Here is a 22,843-nt window from a genome sequence, read left to right on the forward strand (position 1 = left end):
CATTTAAGCTACAAAGAGAGGTGGGATAGGCTTGGGTTGTTTTCATTGGAGCAGAGAAGACTGAGGGGTGACCTGATCGAGGTGCACCAGATTATGAGGAGCATAGATAGAATGGATAGGGAGCAGCTGTTCCCCTTTGTTGAAGGATCAATCACAAGGGGATATAGATTCAAGGTGAGGAACAGGAGGTTTAGCGGGGAATGTGAGGAAGAACTTTTTTAACCAGAGGGTGGTGACAGTCTGGAATGTGCTGCCTGAGAGGGTGGTAGAGGCGGGTTGCCTCGCATCTTTTTAAAAGGACCTGGATGAGTATCTGGCATATCATAACATTCAAGACTATGAGTCAAGTGCTGGTAAATGGGATTAGGTGGAAGTTCAGATGTTTCTTGTGTGTCAGTACAGACACGATGGGCCGAAGGGCCTCTTCTGCACCATATGATTCTGATTTACTTTTATAATGTGGCCAAACATGGCAGCCAATGTATAATCAGAAACAACAACAAACGAGATAAATGACAAGTTAGTTAATCTATTTTGTTGATGTTGGTTAAAGGAAGATGTTCACCAAGAAATGAGGAAAGCTTCCTTACACTCATAATTCCAGGGATTTATTCACTTATTTAGTTACACCAACCTGAACAGGCAGATGTTTTGTAGAGAACAGAGAATTAAAATTAGAATGTAGTGGAGAAACAGAAAAATCTAGGGGTACAGATACACAGATCTTTCAAAGCAAGATTTTAGGTATAAAAAAACACAACAAGGATAAAATTGGGTTTGGGGTTTCATACACACAGGGGCTTAATCATGAAAACAAGCAGTTGATTCTTGATCTATTCAAGATATTAGTTAAATCACAGGCAGAATCATGCGTATCTTTAACTATTGTATTCTAGAAAGGATAGGATCACAGAATCACAGGCTATTGAACTCTTCAATCCAGAATCCTGAGAAATCCCAAACAAGGCTGTGAAGTGGATTTGCATGGCAATTGTTGCAGAATTGAAGGCTTTAGCCTACAATCGGTTTTATGGTTACACATCTCATTATCAAACTTCCTCATATAAAGTCTGGATTAAACATTGTGGGGGGGGGGGGGGGTATTGAATTAGCTGAATATGTGACACTGAACATATCAAGCGAATCATAGCTGGATTTTATGGCGCATTGTATTCCCCACCCCCTCCACGACTGAACTGTCTATTGGGAGACCGCCATCCAAAAGGCAGCAGCCCTGTGGTCATTTCTGTGCGTGGCACGGCACTAAATGGCTCAGGGCACGACTTTTACCCCCATCTGGGGAGGGAGCACCACTTTGAGAGCTAATATTAAATCAGATTGGCTGGTAGCTCTGTAATCCTAGCAGCGCCAGATTCGAGTAGTGGCCATTACTTGGACTAAAGCCAATTCCCAAAGAAGAACAGGTTATGGAGACCAGATTGGAGATGAGCCCAGGATAATTGGCAGGATCTGACTGGCAGACCCCAGTGAGGGGTGGGATTTGAGAATCCAGGGAGAGGGTTAAAGGGATGAGTATGACTTTGGAAAGGGCACAGGAGATACCCAAAGTAGGCTCCACCAGCCACACTTACCCAACAGCTGATGGGCTACTTGCCTGGCATGGGCCTCCCCTTGCCATGGGTAAAATAGTGATGGGTGCAAGGTGAGGCATTTTACCTGTAAACAGGACAGGAAAGGGTGGGTAAATGACAGACAGGCCATATACTGGTTGTGTTATTCTAAATCACATGCTAGTGATCTAGCCAAATGAGCTAGCCACCCCCCTGCCTAAAAATTACTTTTGTCAATATTAGCTGATTAGGACTCAGTTCAGCTTGTATGATATTTATCTGTATTATTTGAACAGAGATGCTAATCCATTCATTTTAAATGAATCAACAGCTCTGCAAAAAGAGCAAAGAATGCCATATAAATGCATTAAACATGTCTCCACTAATTTCGGCAACAATAATTTCTGGGTTTATGAGAGAGACTTGATCAACTTTTGATTCAATAACATTAAGAGAATAGTTATGGGTTTATTGACGAAAAATGTAAACCAGAATATCCTACTAAAAAAACAAATCATAGAACGCATTAATTTGACAAATAGCAAAGTAGATCAAATGCCAAGATAGAAATAGTAGACAGGAAAAAATGAGAACAAAATAACAATGTAATCTTTGAGGTTAGATGACTATAATAAACTCTTTTCAGTTTATGACATCAACTAACCTCTCAATTAAATATAATTCCCAGCTATCCATTATTCTCCAAGTACTCTCTCAAAGAAACATTACTCTATTTAATACCCCATTCACATTGCTATGGAAGTAGTGTTATAGTGCAGTCAGGTTCCAGTGGTCTGGCATTTCAAAAAAATATCTTGGAATGCTAACAAGGCTGTCTTTATTGCCTATCAAGAACAGGCTTGAGGGCATTACATATCAACCAAATGGTATAGAACTATAGTCACATGTAATCCAGGCCAAAAAGGAAAGGTCATTTCCCTTCTCTGAAGAACATTAATGAAACCATTGGTTTTCCAATAATCCAGCAACTTTCATGGTGCTCAACACATAGTGCAAGATTTATTGAACTCGCAATCTGCCACATTGTGAATTGATTCCTCAGTCTTTAGGTTACTAGTCCAATACCATAACCACGAGACTGCTATATTTGATTAATTATAATTATTTGAATCCTTTGTTGGTCAGAGTGTTCCATGGCTTTTCTCACCATGTTCCACAATCTTCCTCGCTCTGAGTAACTAACCTTCATGGCATTTTTGTCCTCTGTTGTTCTCTATACCAATGTTCTCTTAAAGCTGCTGTTGGATTTGGTGACGCTTTACTCAATAGCAGAAATGTAGACTCACAGCGTCATAGCCACCTTTGCAATATCTCCTCTCCACATACCTCTCACTAGCACTTGATAACATTGTTTTATGCATATTCGCAACATATTCTATTTTATATTTAATTTGCATGTTTTGACAATTGATCTTATCGTTGATATCTCAGCATAAAAATTTTCCAACTAGGAGCCAATAAGATGTAGTATCAGAAGAATTCTCTTATCTACAAGTTCTGTAAAATGATCCGAATTCCATTCATCCATTGCACAAAATCTATTTAAATAAATGAAATTAATGTGTACTATCAGGTATTCAAAATTATTTCAATTATACAGGGAGGGACAGGGATTTAAAAAACTCTCTCACCTAACTTTTAAAAATGTTTCCAAATAAAACAGAGCCATTAACATTGTCCCTGTTGCTTACACAAAACAATTGAGGATTTAGACCAAGATTTTCTTGTGCATTCCTGGCATGCCTTGGAGAGAGAAACCCTAATCACAACATGGAACACAATGATAAGAAAATGACCAGATCTTACACCACACAGGCGTCCACATTGGTAGTATTTACGTGTGCTGATAAAGCATTAACATAAACCAGCAAAATTCTAACCTCCACCCAGAGAAATTTTAATGTCAACCAAGAATTAAATATACATGATGCATGCTAATGAATGGGTGGGATCTTGTGCTGCTCCTGGGAGTGGGGAGCAAGGCAGGTGAGGGAATATAATTAAGCAGGAGGCCAAAAATCAGCTTCCCAATGGTGGGATGAACTTTTGGAATGACGTTCAGGGAACTTTGGAGCTTCCCAATGCTTGCAGTTTACTGCATGTGCATTTCATACATGCTCATTAGAAGTCCAGCTTGTGAGAATTATGTTCCCCTTCCTAATTAGGTTATCAGCATGTGAGCAAATTGTGCCTTCAGATTTACAACTGCTTTTAAGTGACGTACAGAAGGCGAGGTAGTCATTTTGCTGGAGTTGAAGTGAGTATCCATTGTTTTCTTTTCCTCTTTGTTGTTCAATAAGGCAATTATTGGGTGATGGAAGGGTTTGAGGCAGAGAGACTATCCAAGGGAAGGAGTCCAGGGCAGGGACGGAGCCAGAAGGGAAGGCAAAGCTACAGGGACATGCGAGGGAGGGAATATCTATGGGGATCTAGTGAATGGTTGGCAAGACTGAGTGAGGGGTGGTGGGAGAGAGATAGTCCTAAAGGGCAGGGTCATTGCTATCTATGGTACAGCCATGACAGTTGAAATGAGGGTACTGTGCAGTGGAGGGAATAGTTGCAGTGAAAGGGGATAGTGGGATGTGGTGGGGGTGGCAGATAATCTGATTCCAGGGTCCAAGGTGGGTCATGGTCAGGTAGCAAACAGTCTCATGGGACAGGCGTTTGGAGGGGTGGGGTGCTCATGAAAAGGACAAAACTGGTGGCATCTATAAGGAGAGGGGTCAGGGTCACAGTGGGCATGGGGATATTAACGATTTTAGGCTCAGAGGGGAGGAAAGGCATGTGGAGGGTGATCGTTCTAGGCTCAAGGGTAATGAGGGGAGGTTGAAAGGTAACACAGGGCAGAAGAATGGTTATATTGGGTACCTCACAGGTGATGTGGAAAGCTAATGAGTGATGGGGGAGGATAGGTGGTGGTAGAACGTGTCTGGAAAGGGTCCCATTTTCTCAAGGCTTTTTTCCACCACAGTCTCTCGGTATGTGAGAATCCTCAAAGCAGGTTGAGGGTCTTTTTGTGTGGGTGCAGTTAAAAGTAAGCACAAATGACTGATTAAAGGGACACCCTCATAATCAGGAATCAACTGCATGAGAATCATTCTCAGGTGTGTTCTCTCTATGGTGAAGCCCACACTGCAGCAGGTTTGTTCCCTAACTCATGGGTCTCATAACATCGAGATCCAAGCAAGTCAAGAGCTACAGTAAAATCTGTGCTGAAGGACAGCTCAGGTTGACCATGGCAGAGAAGGGATAAGGTAATGGACAAAGGGAGGGAGGCAGTGATATGGAGTGGGGGGGGGGGAGCACAGGGGTGGCAGTGGTGGTGACAGCAATATGCCAGTTTACAACTTCAATGGTTCCAGGTAGACAGTTATGGCTGATGATGGGGTACACCTATGATGGAAGGGAAGAGGCTCTCAAATGTGTCCCTAGAGTGATGGAGGAAAACCCAATAGTTTTTCAGACATTTCTCGTCCTGCCCGCCATGGGAACTGTAGCCGTGGGGAGGGCGCCGGGGCGGGGGGGGGGGGGGGGGGGGGTATATCCATGCAAAGGTCCGTTGACCTCAGGCAGGATTTTCTGGTTTTGGGACGGGTGTGGCCAGAAAATCCTGCCCAGGGTGTGCAGACATGGTTTTCATTACTCTGGTCAATGCTGCAGTCTCCATGAACATGGATGTATGAATGAGAGAACTCATCTGTCGTCTTTCCTGATGGGCTTCACCATGGGGAGGTGGCGGAGTAGGCCAGGGGTGGGTACAGTATTTCCCATTGGCTGAAATGTTTAGGGCCAGAGGGACAGCTTCAAAACAATATGCTGACTAGATGTATCATGGCAATCCCCTCAGGCATGCACGATGCTGTCTCCAGGCAAACCTGCCTTTCTACCAGCTATGGTCCAGCTGAAGAGAAAGTGGCAGGGGCATCGACATCCTGCCCCTGCCGGCACAAGATCTGCCATGCTCCTCTAATGAACTGACCAGAGCATGGCCAGCCGTCCTGCCCCCGAGCAGAAATCAATCATTTCTGTTCCCACATTCTAACTTATAATCAATACTGAAAGATTTTCCCTAATGTTACCAAACAAAAGCATGAGGATGATATTCTGGAAAGAAATGCACTGCAAGGAAAACAATGGAAAATTGGCACTTTGAATCTATTAATGCATCTGTCAGGTTTAAATTTCTAAATCCTGTTCTCAATATTGCTTTTATTTCCATCAAAAGTTTTTAAGTGAGAAGAAGGTACATGTAATTTGGGTTTCTACGGAATCTAGAGTCTTTACTTGTGTGCACCAGAGAGCTAAAGAACTACATACCTCCTCATGCAAAGAACTGTTCACAACACAGACAAGGGGAGCAGAAAATACATGTTAAAAAATAAAGGGAGTAAGTAAATTTGTTATGGAATTTATTTATTGCATGCAATGTCAAGAATGAATAAGGAGGGTAATAAATTATTCCTAAAAATGCTGTTTCATTCTTGGACATATTTTAGTTAACAGATGCCATCAACATACACTATTGAAATCCAGACAGTTCAGGACCCCAGATTCATACATTAACTCTCACCCTTTTTGGAATCTACAAAAATGTAATTATTTATCCCCATCATAACTCAATTTGTTTTCCAATTTTCGATAAAACTATTGCAACCTTCCAAATGTCCTATGAATATTTATCAGTATCATGATTTATTTCCTGTTCATGACAAAAGCAATGGAGCAAAACTCAAACATGTTTGACAATGGTTAATAAACTTCAGCTGCATAACTGAAACAACAACATTCAACATCTAAAATAGAAAAAGAAAAACTAATCTTTGAAAAAAGCAATTGCTATTTTCTACTTAACACATGTTTTTTTTCAAGAAAATCTCTCCCTTCTTTACTCTACCTTCTCCATATCACCATATTGAATCCAAAAACCTCTTTGGTTGGAAAGAGCGAGGGCAGTCAGTCAGTAAGTATATGTCTCCCAGGAACCATCAATATGTTTGAGTTGACCAAAAGGCATGTTGGAGCCGTGCAGATTTCCTCTGCAGTCAGTTATCTCTCTCCCCAGATTAATCAACTAAGACTGTGTACAGCTTTTGCTCATGGGTAATCTCCCACATGACAGTAAATCAAGACTAGATTTCAAGTTCGGAACTCAAAGCTTTAACATTATAGAGAGGAGGCTGCTTAAAAGTTTCTTTTAAGGTTACATAAAGATAACTGCCAATGAAAGAAACACTGGGTACATCACATTGACCTTTTCCTTTAATTCCACTTCAGAATAAAACTAGTCCTTAATGTGGAACAGGAATTCCATTTTGAAATTGTTATTTCTCTTAACCATTCTGCAGAATTGGCGTCTGATTAATAAATAACTAATTCAAATTATTGTAAATGTTCCCTCAAAAAGGAAAAGTTTGCAGGGCTCCAGGGAAGGAAGAGAGATTGGAACTAATTGGTTACCTCTTTCAAAGAAAAGCTACAAGCTACAGGGTATGATCAGGATAACAGCAAGGATGTCATTCGCAGTATACTTTAAAATGATTCAACAATTACTACAGGGCAACAATGCAGTTCCAATGTTTTTTGGCTTGTCAATTGAGTAAAATTGACTGAAGATTAAAGCATGATAAGCAAATGACCGATGCAAATCTTCAGAAGTGGGGATGTTTGCTGAGAGTTGCACAATGTTCAGTATTATTCTTGACCTCTCAGATACTGCAGCAGTTTATGTCCAAATGCAGAAAGAGCCGGACAATATCCAAGTTTGGACTGACAAATGGCAATTAACATTCTCACCACACAATCACCAGACAAAGACCATCGTAACCGATGTAACCATTGCCCCTTGAACTTAGATGGCATTACCATTGCTGAATTTCCCATTATTGACATGCTGAGGGTTACCATTGACCAGAAACCGAAATGGACTAGCCATGTAAATACTTCGGGTGCACAAGCAGGTCAGAGGCTAGGAATCCTGCGGCATATATCTCACTTCCTGACTCCTCAAAGCCTCTCCACCATCTACAAGGCACAAGTCAGGAGTGTGATGGAATATTCTCCACTTGCCTGGATGAGTGCAGCTCCAACAACATTGAAGAAGTTTGACATCATCCAGGACAAAGCAGCCTGTTTAACTGGTACCCCTTCCACAAACATTTAATTCCTCCACCACCGACAACCCATAGCAGCAATGTGTACCATCTACAAGATGCACTGCAGGAACTCACCAAGGCTCCTGAGGCAGCACCTTCCAAACCCACAACTGCCACCAGAAGTACAAGGGCAGCAGATACCTGGGAATGCCACCACCTGAAAGTTCTCTTTCAAGTCACTCACAATCCTGACTTGGAAATATATTGCTGTTCCTTCACTTCCACTGGGTCAAGATCCTGGAACTCGCTCCCTAACAGCGCTGTGAGTGGTAATGCACCTCAGGGACTGCAGCGGTTCAAGAAGGCAGCTCACCACCACCTTCTCAAGGACATCTAGGAATGGACAATAAGTGCTGGCCTAGCCAGTGATGCCCACATCCCATGATTGAAGAAAGAAAGTATAACTCTGAATTCAAAATGGCAATAAAATAAGCACTTAATTTGCCCATACCACAAATGAGCCTGTGCCAACATTGGGGAAATTGGAATTCGTCAAACTTTGCAAGACTAGCTCCATCTCCCAATTTTAATAGTTCACCACACAAAGAATATGGCCGCAGGAAATCTGGGCAGCAGCACAATTGGCTGAAGAGAAATTCAGTTAGACTGTGGCTCCTAAAGAATTGCTGCCTGCATTTTTGGGCTGAGTCTGATAAGCAGCAAGTAACATTTGTGCAACATTAGTGCCAGGCAATAACTATCTTCAACAAGGAAGAATCTAACCACTTCCCCTTTATTTTCAACAGCATATCGAATCCCCAACCATCAACATCTTGCGGGCCTTCGCCATCGATCAGAAACTTAACTGCACCAGACAAATAAATACTGTGGCAACAAGAACAGATTAGAGACTCTGTATTCTATGGTGAGTAACTCACATCTTGACTCCCCAAAGCCTTTCCAAGGTACACGTCAGGAGTGTGCTAGAATTCTCTCCACTTGCCTGAATGCAGCTCCAACAAGAAACTCAACACCTTCCAAGAAAAAGCATTCCATTCACCACTTCCAGCCATCAACAGTTCACTGTCATTGCATATGAACATTCAGATTAGAAGCAGGAGTAAGGAATTCAACTTCTCAAGCATATTCCACCATTCAATAAGATCATGGCTGATCGGAATGAGGCCTCAATTCAATTTTCCTTCCTCCTCCTAAAACCGTTGACTCCCTTGTCAATCAAAAAGCTGTCTAACTCGGTCTTAAAAAATACTAAATAACTCTGCCTCCACCGTTCTCTGGGCAAGAGTGTTCCACAGACTCATGAACATCAGTCTCCTCATCTCCATATTAACTACATCCTCTCTTACAAGGTGAAACATACTTTCAGCATCCACCATGTCAAGTCTCCTCAGAATGTTATGTTTCAATAAGATCACCTTGCCTCTCCAGCTTCTAAATTTCAATGGATGCGGGACCAAATTCGCCCTACTTCAGTGGATGCATTAACCTATCAAAATCAACAAACAAATGCTGTGCTAAATTTGTGGCGAAAGGAATTTGATACAAATATATTAAGCATTCATGCAATATCATTACTCATTGTAACTTACAGGCTAATGTCCTTATAACAAAAACACATACACGTGCTGTCACTTCCCCTGGACAAATCAGTGATATACATTTTGGTGCTTGCAATTATTTCAGAAACCACTTCTAAGTTGCCATCAACTGTTTTATTTCTACCTCTTAAGAGAAAATGTTTACTCCAGTCTCTACTCAATCCTATTAACTAAGTCATCTGTACTTCTCCCACCTTGTTTCATTACACATACAATAATTTACTAGCATTTCTAAGATCTATACAGTGCTCCATCAGTTCTATATGTATAATTATTAGCTTTGTTAAACTGATCTGTTCATGCCTGTACATTTAAACTACTTACTTTGCCCTATACATACAAAATATTTATATAAAGTGTAAGATGCCATGCTAACACAACTGTTAATGAACTACTTGGTGTTGGCCTTGTTCACAATAATAAGTTGTGAAATGATACCAATTCTGGAATATCCACTGCCACAAATTACTCATCACTTAAAATTAGTATTGGAAATATTTGAAAAGGGGAGTATAGTATTCATTTAATAATAGAAACACCTTAACAACTCTGGAATAATTATCCTATGGTATGATTAATCACTACTGCTGTGAAGAGGGACAACATAATCAATTTAAGCAGGATTCTTAAGACAGTAGCACAATTTGTAGCATAAAATAAGCCTTTTCACATGGAATCCAAAGATAAAGATGAAAACCTGAAGGTTGGAAAATTTTCTGATAAAGTGACAGTAATGGAAAGTCTATTTACCAGTACAAGAATGTTGCAACAGGATATACCAAAATACAATGGATTGGTTTATCAAAATCCCATTCAGGCAAAACCAGCTTTAGTTCTGAAGAAAGTCCAACAAAATAAAGCAAAAGGAATTCTCATTGGCTCTTAATGATCAAATCAAGCACAGTGATTGTTGTCAGAGCTGATAGTAACTTTTAAACTGAGGCATTTCATTTGTCCAGAAATAGGCACCTCCTATTTTAAATTTAAATTAATACCTTAGTTCTTAAACTATAATAGAAACTGACAAAATTCAAAGAAAACACCAAACTTTTTTTTGTGGAAGGGAAGAGAAGTTTAATTTGAAGAGGCAGCCAGGATGCTGCAAAATGAGTTCAATATAAAACACGAGTGAGTCAAACAGTGGCAGTATGTCATTTCGCAAACTTTTTAAAAATGCATTTTGTATGCACACTTCAAGAATTGTGTCAAAAGAGCTAAGGAGCTAAATGTATTGTTAAACTTGCTACTTAACAGGAGTTGAAAGTTCATGGAGTCCTTTTTTTGCAAGTTTTGCCAGGGACCTTGTGAATCGTAAAAGAAATGGAGTTTGATTCAGGGGTAGAAGCACTCAGGCGAGGAATTTCCTCAGCCCAGCCTGAAGACTAGAATGTCCAATAAGCATCCAAATGAACAGACATGAGCTCCAGGTCACAGAAACAATCTGGGCCACTGAAGATAGTTGAGGTATGTTTCTATCAGCCCCGTTAATCAGGGCTTGAGGGAAGATCTTTATGGGGTCAGGGTGGCGGTGGGCTTCCCTCCCTCTTGAGACCTGGCACTGAATCTTCCAGCAGCGTCATCTAGGCACTAGAGATGCACCAATAGTGGCATGGTCACCCACTAGCACCGTGTACGTTAGATATCACATAGATATTGCAATACCAGAGGGAGTCAGTTGTGAATACATTGCTAGCTTCCATTCTCTACCTGGAATGTTGCTTAAAGGCCAACATATCCAAACATGCAAGTAAAGCAATCAATAAAGAACATAATCAAAATAAAAAAGTGTAAGTCAAAGTCATGGTTAAATTATACGGTGCTTTATTCAGATAACACTTCAAATACTATGTCCTACCCATCTACAAAGAGTTAAAGGAAAAACTTATACCCTGAAGGCAGTACACAAAGTCTCCCAAATTAACTGAATGCCAAAATACTTTGTTAAAAGGCTACATACACAAAATTCAGCTTTTCACCAAAGTTCTGGAATTCCCCCTAAACAGACTACATCACATGGACTGCAGTGGGTCCAGAAGGTAGCTCATTGATTGAGGACGATTAAGGATGGCAATAAGAATGCCAGCATAACCAGGGGCACTCACATCCTGTGAAAGAATTTTTAAAAGTAGATGGTGGAAAAGCAGCTTCACAGCTACTTCAGATATTACTGAGGTGCCAGTACCAGTACATACCCTCAACATCAAGACAGCAACTGACTGATTATGGCACTAATGAGCATGACAATAATTAAACTGAATAGTGTCAAAGAATGAACCTTCCAGTGGCTGGAGATATACCAGATGTAAAAGGAACATGACTGTTGTTATTGGAGCCCAGTTCTGGGTTTTGATGGCATTACTGCATCATTTCAAACAGTTGCTCAGAGAAGCAGTCCCGAATGCATCACTTAGAGCTGCTACGTCAATGACCTTCCCACAGTCATAAGGTCAAGATCAAGGGTAACATTTTTAACTAAGCATTTCAGTGTTTAACTCCATTCACAGTCCCTTCACTAATCAAAAAGTACATACCAACTTCCAGGAGGACCACGATAACATTCAGATCTGGGCTGACAAGAAGGCAGCAACATTTGCTTCACTCAAGTGTTAATGGTATGTTAATTATATTGTTAGGATAAACAGGGGAATGGCTTTGTTTAATTAAGTACTACAGCAATTATGAACAATGACCACGTGGCTACGTCCATGGCTGGGTGTCCTTGGAGAGGGAGCATGCCATGTCCACAGGCATAATTGAGGCTGTCCACTACCAGTGGGTATCACGGGGGCTGAAGTTCTTCATCAGTCCCCAAATCCATGTTTTGCTTTGATTCAGTAAGTTTCCTTCAAGATTTTTGTCTTGAGTTACAGTATCCCTAAAGTAGCTGTCACATTTGTTAATTTGGCCTTACTCAAAGGTGTATAATGGTAGACTGCTGGACACGGGGGGAGTAGATAGACATGCAATGTTGCATTCTGTAAATAAGTCTTCTTTCAAAAAAATGATTTGCATCTAATTTCATACTTCACCATCTGGCATAGAATCCAATTCACACGTCAGAAATAAACATAGCAAATAGGAAAAAACATTTCTTCTTGATTTTCAACAGTACCACCATCACATCAACATTCTTGACACTGACCACAGGTTGAATTGGGGTCAAAAGACGTATTTTGTTTTGTACTAGGACTTATGCTCATGAAAACAATTCTTAATGTGAAAATCTCAATTTCAGTGAAGGACAAAAATAATTTAAGTTACAACAGAATGTAGCAGACCTTTGTCGGGATCGGGGTCCACTGGTAGATAAATTGGATGCATCCAGACTCTTAATTAACTCCTGGAGAAGTTTTTTCAGTTTACAGTTTAGTCATTACTGATATTCTGCATGCTCCACTTAAGTAGGGAGTGTACTGTCTGCCAAATAGCTCTGTAGAATGCTTACCTGAAAATTGAGCCTTAATAATGGTTATGTAATATCAGTTGAAATTGTTCTGTATTTGGGCAGAGCTGGGATGGGAAGAAGATGGTGTAGCGGTAAATATTGCTGGAGTAGTAAACCAGAGGTCCGACCCAATACTCTGGGGATATGAGTTCAAATCCCACCCTGGCAGCTGGTGGAACTTAAATTCAGTGAATAAAATCTGGTATTGAAAGCTAGTTTCCGTAATAGTGAACATGAAACTAATGGTGACCATGAAACTATCATTACAAATCCATACGGTTCACTAATGTCCTTTGGGAAGGAAATCTGCTGTCCATAACTGATCTGGCCGACAAGTGACTCGAGATTGTGGTTGACTCTTATCTGTCCTTTGAAATAACTTAGTAAGTCATTCAGTTCAAAGGCAATTAGGGATGGACAACAAATATTGGCTTTGCCAATGCAACTCACATCCTATGAAAGAGTAAAGAGAAAAAAGATGTTGGACAGAGCTTGTGACATTCACACTCCACCCAGATGTTCTATGTCTTCAGGAGCCCTTCAATCGATTGTGAGAAAGAATTTAATAGTTTAATTTCTGTGGAGTCAGAAGGAGTACAATGCCCTCCTAGTTCTAAGATACATATGGAATTGTCCTCAATTGAAGAAGCAAGGGAACCAGATCTCACAAGGTACGCTTCTGAAGGAAAGATGTTGATAGAGCACCATACAGACATTCAGGATAGTCCTCAACTGCATGTGAATCTACTATTATAGGTAGTGCACTGTATTGGGTGATTTGTAGCACTACAAGTCCACACTGATCAACACAGCAATAGGTTAAGGATGCTTGAAGAGAAGTGTTAGTTTCTGGCCATCCTGTCCTGATCATCCACTGCAGCTGTCAGGCTACTCAGATATCTTGGATCCTCCTTGCCCCTAGGTCATGCAAAAGCAGCCATGAGAGTGGAACAGCAGTATGCACAATTCCTCCACTACAAGCAACTTGCCAGGGTGGCACATGGTGCAGTGGTTGGCCTCACAGCTCCAGGGACCCGGGTTCAATTCCAGCCTTGGGTGGCTGGCTATTTGTGTGGAATTTGCACATTCTCTCTGTGTCTGTGTGAGTTTCCTCTGGGTGCTTCGGTTTCCTTGCCCAGTCCAAAGATATGCAGGTTAGGTGGATTGGACATGCTAAATTGCCCCTTAGTGTCCCAAGATATGTAGGTTGGATGGATTTGGTAAATGTGCGGGACTACAGGGGTAGAGCAAGGGAGAGGGCTTGGGTAAGATAGTCTATCAGAGAATTGGTGCTGACTTGATGGGCCGAATGGCCTCTTCTGAATTCTATGATTCTATGATAGGTTTGGCTGTAAACAAATGTGACCTTTGAAATCACTTACAGATTGGGCATATTGAATAACAACCACAACTATTAGTTTCTACCATGAATGCACAGGCGACTGCCTGTAAGACCTTAGCACCAACACAGAGACGGTTATATCATCTGGCTGTAACAGCCTCAGTGACTGCTTACAGACAACAATTGCCCAGAGCTTCACTTATTTGATTGTCAGGAAAATCCACCTAGAGGTTCCAGTTTCCGTGCAGAGCCAATGCCCATCCAGTACCAGTCGGATGATACATGAATGCGTTCCCATGAAACTGCTCTCTCAGGAAAACAGCACTTACATGACTTCCAACCCTCTCCCTTAAAAGCCATTGTGGCAGAAAGGAGACAAAGCTGACCTCCACTTTCAGCAGCACAAGAGATTCAGCCTGTAGCAGGTCCATCTGAAGACTTAGCTGTCGTGAGATGAGAACTCCCTCAAGTTCCAAGATACTCCCACCTCACAGATTTTCACCATTCAGGTAGTACACAAACAGGGAAGGAGTAGAGGGATACGGACTGAATAAAGGCAGAAGGTTTCTCTTTTTAGTTTAGTTAGAGCATCATGATCAGCACAGGCTTGGAGGGCCGGAGGGCCTGTCCCTGTGCTGTACTTTTCTTTGTACCTAGAAACCACACAAGGCTAGATTTCAGAAGTCACATATCACACATTTGAACCAATCACTCAGCAAACACACTAATAATTTTCAGTTTTTGGTTCAACTACATGATGTGCATGCAGTTGTTGCTTGGATGTGAATTTGATTAGCTGGCATCAACAGGAGCCACATAAAGTGATATGCAGAAAAAATCTGTAAATGAGACAAGAGGCACACAGGACACTGAACAGATGCGCAAATGTAATTATAATGACAATAACTCTCATATCAGTTTCTTCTTCATTTCTTTCATGAACATTCTTTGGGTTCTTAAAACTTATTTCTATCTTTCACTCGCCCCGCAATAATGCTGGGAACCCTTTTTATATCAGCATGATTTCAATTCAAATGAATGAGGCAGTAACAATGTCACCCAAGTATATCTGAAAAAAAAAGGATTGGAATCCAGTTTTACGGTATGAATTATCCAAAGAAATCGCAAGCTGAGAAGAAATGCAGAAATGGAGAACCAATGCAATGAGTAACTTTTATTAATACACAAGCAGGGTCTGTGGCTTACAGTGTCTCAAGATATTTGAAACAGTGCCTTGAAAAATAGATTGCATACAAAGGACAATAATCTTTTTACTACAAAGCGTCACTTAGCCTATTGTGTGGCTGGGAGAACCCCTTTCTCAGATGCTCATCAGAATTCTGGAGGAAATGAAAAATATTAAAAATTCAAGATAACTTTTTCCCCCGGGGGGGAGGGGGGGAAGGTCCCCTTGCTGATATTGTCAACCTTGTTTAAGATGGGCGGTGGCTTTTCTCCAAACAAAGTCTCCAGGAACCTCAGGGAAAGGATGAGATTGGTGTATCCATGTTTTGTTGAATTTATAGCCTTTTGCCAGACTAAATGAGAGGACTCCACTGGAGTGACTACAGATAGCTCCTGGTTTTTTACTTACTTTCCAACATCGTGTATGAATGGTCTGAATAGATGTCATCCTGAGGTCAATTGGATGTGAATTGTGATTGCTGAAAGAATTGGGTTTACATTTTTTAAAATGCCATGATGCCATCCTTCTGTTTCCTATCATAGTCCAAAGATGTGGATTGGCCATTCTAAATTGCCCCTTATTGTCCAAAGATGTGTAGGGTAGGTGGACTAATTGCATTTAAATCCCATATTCTTCTTCAGAAAGGACTCAGCTTATCAAGATCCTGCCATCATAAATGGTTCCACTCCCTCAGGTACTGTCCTTCTCTGTCACGCTCTGGCACTCTGTCCTTGCAAATTATAAGTCCATCTCCAACCTTCCTTTTATCAGTAAAGTCATTAAACATATCATCTTCCAAATGTCTGCCCATTTTTCTCCACACCTCCCGAATTTGGTGTCTCCAATTAGATTCCTGCCCTTATCACGACACAGAAATTACCACAGCCAAAGTAGCAAACTGCAGCCTCTGTGAGCTGGATGGATTATGGCTCTGCCTCCTCTTTTCTGCAGCTTCAGACATGGTTAACTCAAATATTTCTCTGCTGCTTTCCATCAGGGTGGAACTACCCTCTATTCTTACCTACCCAATCAGAGCCAGATCCACATGCAAGCATGCAAATAAACTGAAAACGTTTTTTTTAAACTTCCTTTAACATAAAGAACAATGAAACTGGAAAAGAAAACTAGGAAGTTAAAAAAAAATCACTAACGTAGGGAATCGCACTGTACAGAATAGACTTGTGTGGCACAGTGTTTAGTACTGCAGCCTCACAGCACTACGAGCTTGGGTTTGATTCCAGCCTTGTATGGAGTTTGCATGTTCTCCCCGTATTTGTCTGGATTTCCTCCAGGTGCTCCAGTTTCCTCCCATAGTCCAAAGATGTGGATTGGCTATGCTAAATTGCCCAAACATGTGCAGGATAGGTGGATTAGTCATGGTAAATATGCAGGGTTAAGGGGATAGGGTCAGGTGGGCCCACGTAAGATGCTTTTTCGGAGAGTCAGTGCAAATTCAATGGGCTGAAAGGTCACCTTCTGCACTGTAGGGATTCTGTAGGGATGCTATGGATAATTGGGGAGGAATTCACCACATACAGCACTGCAAAATGTCCCTCATTTGACCATCTGATACCGATCTTTCCTCCAATGCCCTCCTGCTCTACAGAACTCTCAAAATCAAATGGCCAAAGCCTTGCCACCTCTTTCTTCCAGCAACAAACTCTAAAAACATATCAGCTTGGTTTCTTATTTTCAGTTCCCAAGTCCTCAGTTCAGCATTCTTTCCTGCTGCAAAACACTGGAACACTCTTCCATATAGTGAGTGCTAAATTAATGCAAAGTGACAACTTATGAAGCATTGCAGATAGAACAGTAAGTTTCAGAAATATGTTTGAATGTATAATAAGATAAAGAGAAAAGTGGATTTAAAAATCAAGGTTTAAGCATTATTTGTTTTAAGAATAATCATGTTAGAAAAATAAATTGTTTCTTTCATGTTTAGGTCACATGATACAATTTCCCAAATGAGATGGTAGTTGGGCAGCCGACTTCCTGTACTTTGCCAAAGCCACTCTCAAATCCAGAAGTTTTTAAGTTTAATTATTAGTGTCACAAGTAGACTTACATTAACACTAATGAAATTACCGTGAAAATCCCCTAGTCACCACACTCTGGTACCTGTTCGAGTACACTTAGGGAGAATTTAGCATGGCCAATGCACCTAACCAGGACGTCTTTCCGACTGTAGGAGGAAACCCATGCAGACACAGGAAGAACGTGCAAACTCCACACAGTGTCCCAAGCCAGGAATCGAACCCGGGTACCTGGTACTGTGAAGCAGCAGTGCTAATCACTGTGCCACTGTACTGCCCAGAAGGCTTCCAAGTTGAAATATTTAAATGTTGATTCTTGCGGCCCACCAGATGAAGATCTCACCTCCTCTGGACCTCCCCCGGAATACCTGACATCAAGCACTATGTATCTATGGGTTGCGGGGTGGGGGGGTGGATTCAGCCCCCAAAACAGATCCAACAATTTCTGAAATTATTCAGTGCGCCACAAAAACAAATATTTTATTCTGCATCTAGCAGGCTCTAAAGAAGAGGCGGTAAAATATATTTAGAAAAAATAAATACTTCAACTGCAGTAATGATTGTATAGATGAGAGGGAGAGAAAGATTCACATTCTATCCAACGCAAGAAACTAATTTCTGGTGATTCCGGAGGCTGCTGATGACATTTACTTGGAAAATCGGAATAGAAAAATGTTCTGGAGAGGAAGGCAATGAGTTGAACCGGCAGATGTTAGTCTCCAATTTACCTTCACATTGCTTCCCGTCTCCTTTGTAGCCTGGTTTGCAGATGCATTTGTAGGATTTGGGCGTATTTTGACAGATTGCATCGATATGACAGTCGTCTGTTCCTACCGCACACTCATCGACATCTAGAACCAGAAACACAGCGTCAGGATTTCATTAACAACCAGAGGCATCAGTTATCAAAAATATCGAAACCACAAAAGGGGAGTGGCGCTCAATCTTGATTTCTTAATAAACGGTGCCCGCAATGTCTCATTATTCTTCTGTTTCGGTGGTTTCGCTGTCAACCTTCTACAAGAACTCAGAAGTATTTTGGATCCCGTGGAAAGAAAGTGCAAAAGAGGTGAAGGTGCTGATATATGGGACCCTGTACTATTTCTTGGTGACTTCTCATCCAGCATTTGGAGAATTTACAATCCTATGTAATTTGCAGCGCTGAAGTAAGCCATTCGGCCCACCTAGGCTATGCTGGTGTTTCTGCTCCACACGATTCCCCTCCCACGCCACTTCCTCTATCAGCACATCCCGCTATTCCTATCTCCCTCGTGTATTTACCTAGCCTCCTGTGAAAAAAATTGAAAACGTAAATGCTTCTCACTAATGCGAAAGAGCCCACCCATAATGGCTGCTCAGTATATTTCTGATAGATAAATTCGAATATCTTTCAGAAGTAAACAGAACCCCGTTCCGACTGGTGTATGCTTGAGTATTAAATAAATGTTTTAAATGTATGTTGCTTCACTGCTTCGCCTCTTGTTGGCACCACATCAAGAATCAATAATAATTGGCTTCAATACACTGGTATGAATTGGGTAGAGCAGAGCTAAAACTTGCATCCAATAAATAATACATAGGCATACTGAGTACCAAATTGCCAATATCGATTTTTGGGACAATGCAACTCACGGACTACGTGAGACACGAGTGTCCCACGCCGATCAAAAATGTCATGATCCACATTTCAGTGACATTTAAATTTAACACACTAGAAAACTACACGAGTGCCACTGAAATAATAACTGCCAAGGTGGTGGCCCATATGCTATCGATTTATTCTCAATCACCGGATTTCCAAACTCTGCCGCGTTGGGCATTACTGATAACAACCGTATGCATTAACCATGATGCGTTCTGGGTTGCTTGCTGCACAAGTTCAGTCAATGATGTAAATCGGCTGGGGTGGGGGGAGGGCGTCTGTATGCACCGAGGAATTATTTTGCCTACTTCTTGTGGAGTTTCGAGTGTTCCCATGGGGCCAATATTGCAAACGAATGGGTGGAACAAATGTGCAGCTTGTGAGTGTGTCTCTGTGTGTGACAGGGCCATGTTATTCTGTGGCTGCTGGAAGCCACTGAAGCGGCCACAACAGAAAATGCCGAACTCGGCAGCAATCTCTGTTAAATATACATCGGGTCTCCTTCTCATAACACTCTGGCTTTATATATCAAATATAAATCGAAATTCCTGTTCTCACAAGTCTCTTCCGTGGCCAAGTCAACTTCAATCGGCTGCACCTTGAACTTTTTAAAAAGGAAGTCGGGGGTAATTAAGAGGCAATGTTGCGTTAAATTATGATTATTTTCTTTCAATCCGTCCTTTAGTCGCCAGGGACAGTGAAACCAACCCGCCTCGAGCTATATTTTCTTTATTTATCATTCTAGTTACCGATATACGGACTCAATTCCGATCAACACCGCTTTAAGAACTCTGTTATTTGCTCCGGTGATGATTTTAGTAATCCCGCAGATTTTAGAGATTTTTAACCTGCAGCCGTTACTGTCAAACCTACAGAGTTTGATGTCGACGGTCATAAACAACGCCTTTGCATTTACTACATTTATTTGGTGGAATTAATCTTCGTTTATATCATAAGCGCATAAAGAAAACTAGTTATTTTGGATTTGATATAAAATGCTGTCGATCTAAGGCAATCCTGATGTTTCTTTTGTGGGGCGCGTCCGATTTTCCGGTCAAAATAAAAGCGTGGAATAAAGTATTCCAATTATAGAATTGACCTTTTGGAAGCTGATTTTAAAAAGCGTGGGGATGTTTTAGCCGGGGATTTGATCTGTCACATTATAGCACCCGCCTTCAGGTACCTAGTGCTATTGATCGATGGATTGTTGTCAATAAGCTATTTACTGGTATTTGACTAGTAATCGATTTATTCATGGTATAATCTGTGTCTGGGATGGCCCAGACAGTTCCTCGCTGAGTCTGTCCACCAAAGAGAAATGCGATAAATAGGGCAGACAACACAAAGTGTACCAATAAACTACACGCTGGCGTGTGCATTACTGTATCTCAATATTCTGCCATGGTGCATGTTTTAAGTTAAGATCGCCTGGATGCCTCTGAAGGGTTCATTGATACTAGATTTAATAGACTGCAATGGCCCATTGCATGACAATAATAGCAACTTAATGAGCGGTAAAACGCTACGCGAGTCTTGTATGAGCACGACCTCATTTATTCAGAGGCAATTATTCAAAGCCCTTACGGAAACAACCGCTTTCTTCTTATTATTTAAAAAAAATCAATTGAATTTGCCGACTCAGTCAAGTCTAAAGGTGCTTGCAGCTAAATGAGAGTGCGCTCCAGCAGGAGACGTACGCAGTGAAGCAGAAAAGAAAAACTGCCTTGTCATATTTTGACTCATTATCAAGTGCTTCTCTCATATGGGTTTCTCCGGATTTGACAGCTGGATTCCTTGGCACCGCCGCCCTCAGAATTACTTCAAATGAGTCCAAAGGGGGGCTTTTCATTAAGGCTTAAGGGGGTCAAACTCCTCTCGGCGTGTTAAGCAATAAGTAAGAAATCTTCTCTTTCTCTTCAGGGAAGATACATTCTGCATGCAGAATGTGCTAGAATTCGGTGCCCAGATTAATTCCTAATTTAACCAATGCAACTTTTGCAAAGGTTTATATATATATATTGTATATACACACACAAACACATACATCGCTGAACATATCTGGCACGTTTGATTGAAGCATAATACGATAGAACTAATTAGCAAAGAACAATAAGCTGCTATATATCATCCGTGTTTATCAAATATTCTAAAAGATACAACATCTTGTTTAAAAAAATAATGAAGCCAATCCTTCTGACCGGCTTTTCAGATTGACTGTACTGGGCAAAACAAAGTTAAGACAATTCTCAAATAAATCCCACACAAACTTTGATAGCAAACAGTTTGTTTTCCAAACACCCGGAACACGTTCAGCCCCCCACCCCAAAACAAAAATGTTTTATTAATCTCGGTGAGGTTGAAACTGTTAATAACTTGAAAGGAGTCCCAGATTAGCATTAAAATGCAAAACGGTCGCAACTGAGGGAAAAATGCTCACTCCTTTGTTCCATCTCTCTTGTCTCTTTCTCCCACTCCTCCTCCCAGGTACTTTAATTTGCTCCTCAACAATAAAGTAAGGAGTGTGGTGGTGGTGCTGTTAACGACTCCTGAAAGTTAACAAGTACTTTTCTGGCGGAGGTCGAGGGAGAGTTAGGTTAAGTTAGCTGCAAATCCGAACATGTTGGGTTGGGGCGCACACTGGTAACTGCCCAAGTCCATCCAGAAAAACCCCACATTATACATAGAGAGAAAGAAAGTCTTCCAAACCTGGGTTCGCACTTTCACATCCCACTAATTTCCAACCACTGACAAGTGAGGGGATGAAATTCCCCCCCTTTTTTTTTACAGTTTTCCAAAAGAACTCTGAACAAATAAAAACACACACAGGGTTACAGTCAGAAGGTTGAAATTTCGGAACTCTTACCTACAAGCCCACTAGTTCCCAAGGACCGGCCAGTATTTAACAGGACGAAAAACAAACAGAAGTGCCATGAAAAACAAACAGTCCCCATAATGATATGATTCGGTCCTTAGTGTTTCTTTGATAAGACGCGTTTGGACTGAGAAATGGACCAGCTGACAGCCTCATTTTCATGCGAGAACGTCAGGGCACGGAGGCGCGGGCACGAGAGAGGGCGCGAGCCCGAGATAGAGGGAGAGAGCGCGAGCCCGCCGGACATTCCCGCCCCGCGCGCCGCGCAAGGCGGCCTCCTCCCCCCCTCCCTCCCTCCCCGCTCGTCCAATCAGCTGGCGGCTGAGGGCCGGCCGGCGCGCGAAGGCGGGGTGGGGCGGAGCGGAGCGGCAGCTTCCGCCTTCCCATTGGCGGAGAGAGACCCCGGGGGGAGGCGGGGCAGAGCGCGAGGGAGTCCCAGCACAGCGCGCGTGCGCTCCGGGCAGCCCGCCGTTCACGGCCGCCCAACACCAGCGCGCGGCCGCTGGGGAGGGGAAGGAAGGGGCCAGCGCGCCCGGGAGAGGGGGGGGGGGGGAGGAGGAGGGGGGGCGCGCGCAGGGATGGAGAGTGGGAGCGCGCGGATATGGGGGGATGTTGAGCGTGAAAGGGTGAGTGGTGAGCGGGAGCGCGCAGGAAGGGAGGACAAGGCTGTTGGAGGGGATTTTACGGGGGGGGGGGGGGGTCGGAGAGGCTGGTTGGTTCAGACTGTGGTGAATGAGAGTTTAATATCTTTACCATCAGTGGGGGAGGCCTTCCTCCTGAGCACACAGATTGGGGGCTCTCTGTCTATCTATCTATCTATCTATCTATCTATCTATCTATCTATCTATCTATCTATCTGTCTGACTATCTATCTATCTGTCTGACTATCTATCTGTCTGTCTGTATCTATCTATCTGTCTATCTGTCTGTCTGTCTGTATCTATCTATCTATCTATCTATCTATCTATCTATCTATCTATCTATCTATCTATCTATCTATCTGTCTGTCTGTCTCTAGCT

The 22,843-nt window shown here is 42.0% G+C and overlaps 1 protein-coding gene across 3 annotated transcripts in view; it reads right to left on the reverse strand.

Moving 5' to 3' along the window:
* The window catches only part of scube1 (signal peptide, CUB domain, EGF-like 1), a 279,156-nt gene extending 257,172 nt beyond the window's left edge, over positions 1 to 21,984 (reverse strand). For all 3 annotated transcript variants that reach the window (XM_078220129.1, XM_078220128.1, XM_078220127.1), the window contains exons 1-2: positions 21,815 to 21,984; positions 18,038 to 18,160 (exon numbers count right to left, since the gene is read on the reverse strand). In XM_078220129.1, coding sequence (XP_078076255.1) covers positions 18,038 to 18,160; positions 21,815 to 21,902 — 211 coding nt within the window. In that variant the 5' untranslated portion in view covers positions 21,903 to 21,984. The remainder of the gene's footprint in view (positions 1 to 18,037; positions 18,161 to 21,814) is intronic.
* Positions 21,985 to 22,843: the final 859 nt, after the last annotated feature.

Source organism: Mustelus asterias, chromosome 9, assembly GCF_964213995.1.
Source record: "Mustelus asterias chromosome 9, sMusAst1.hap1.1, whole genome shotgun sequence".
NCBI lineage: Eukaryota > Metazoa > Chordata > Chondrichthyes > Carcharhiniformes > Triakidae > Mustelus > Mustelus asterias.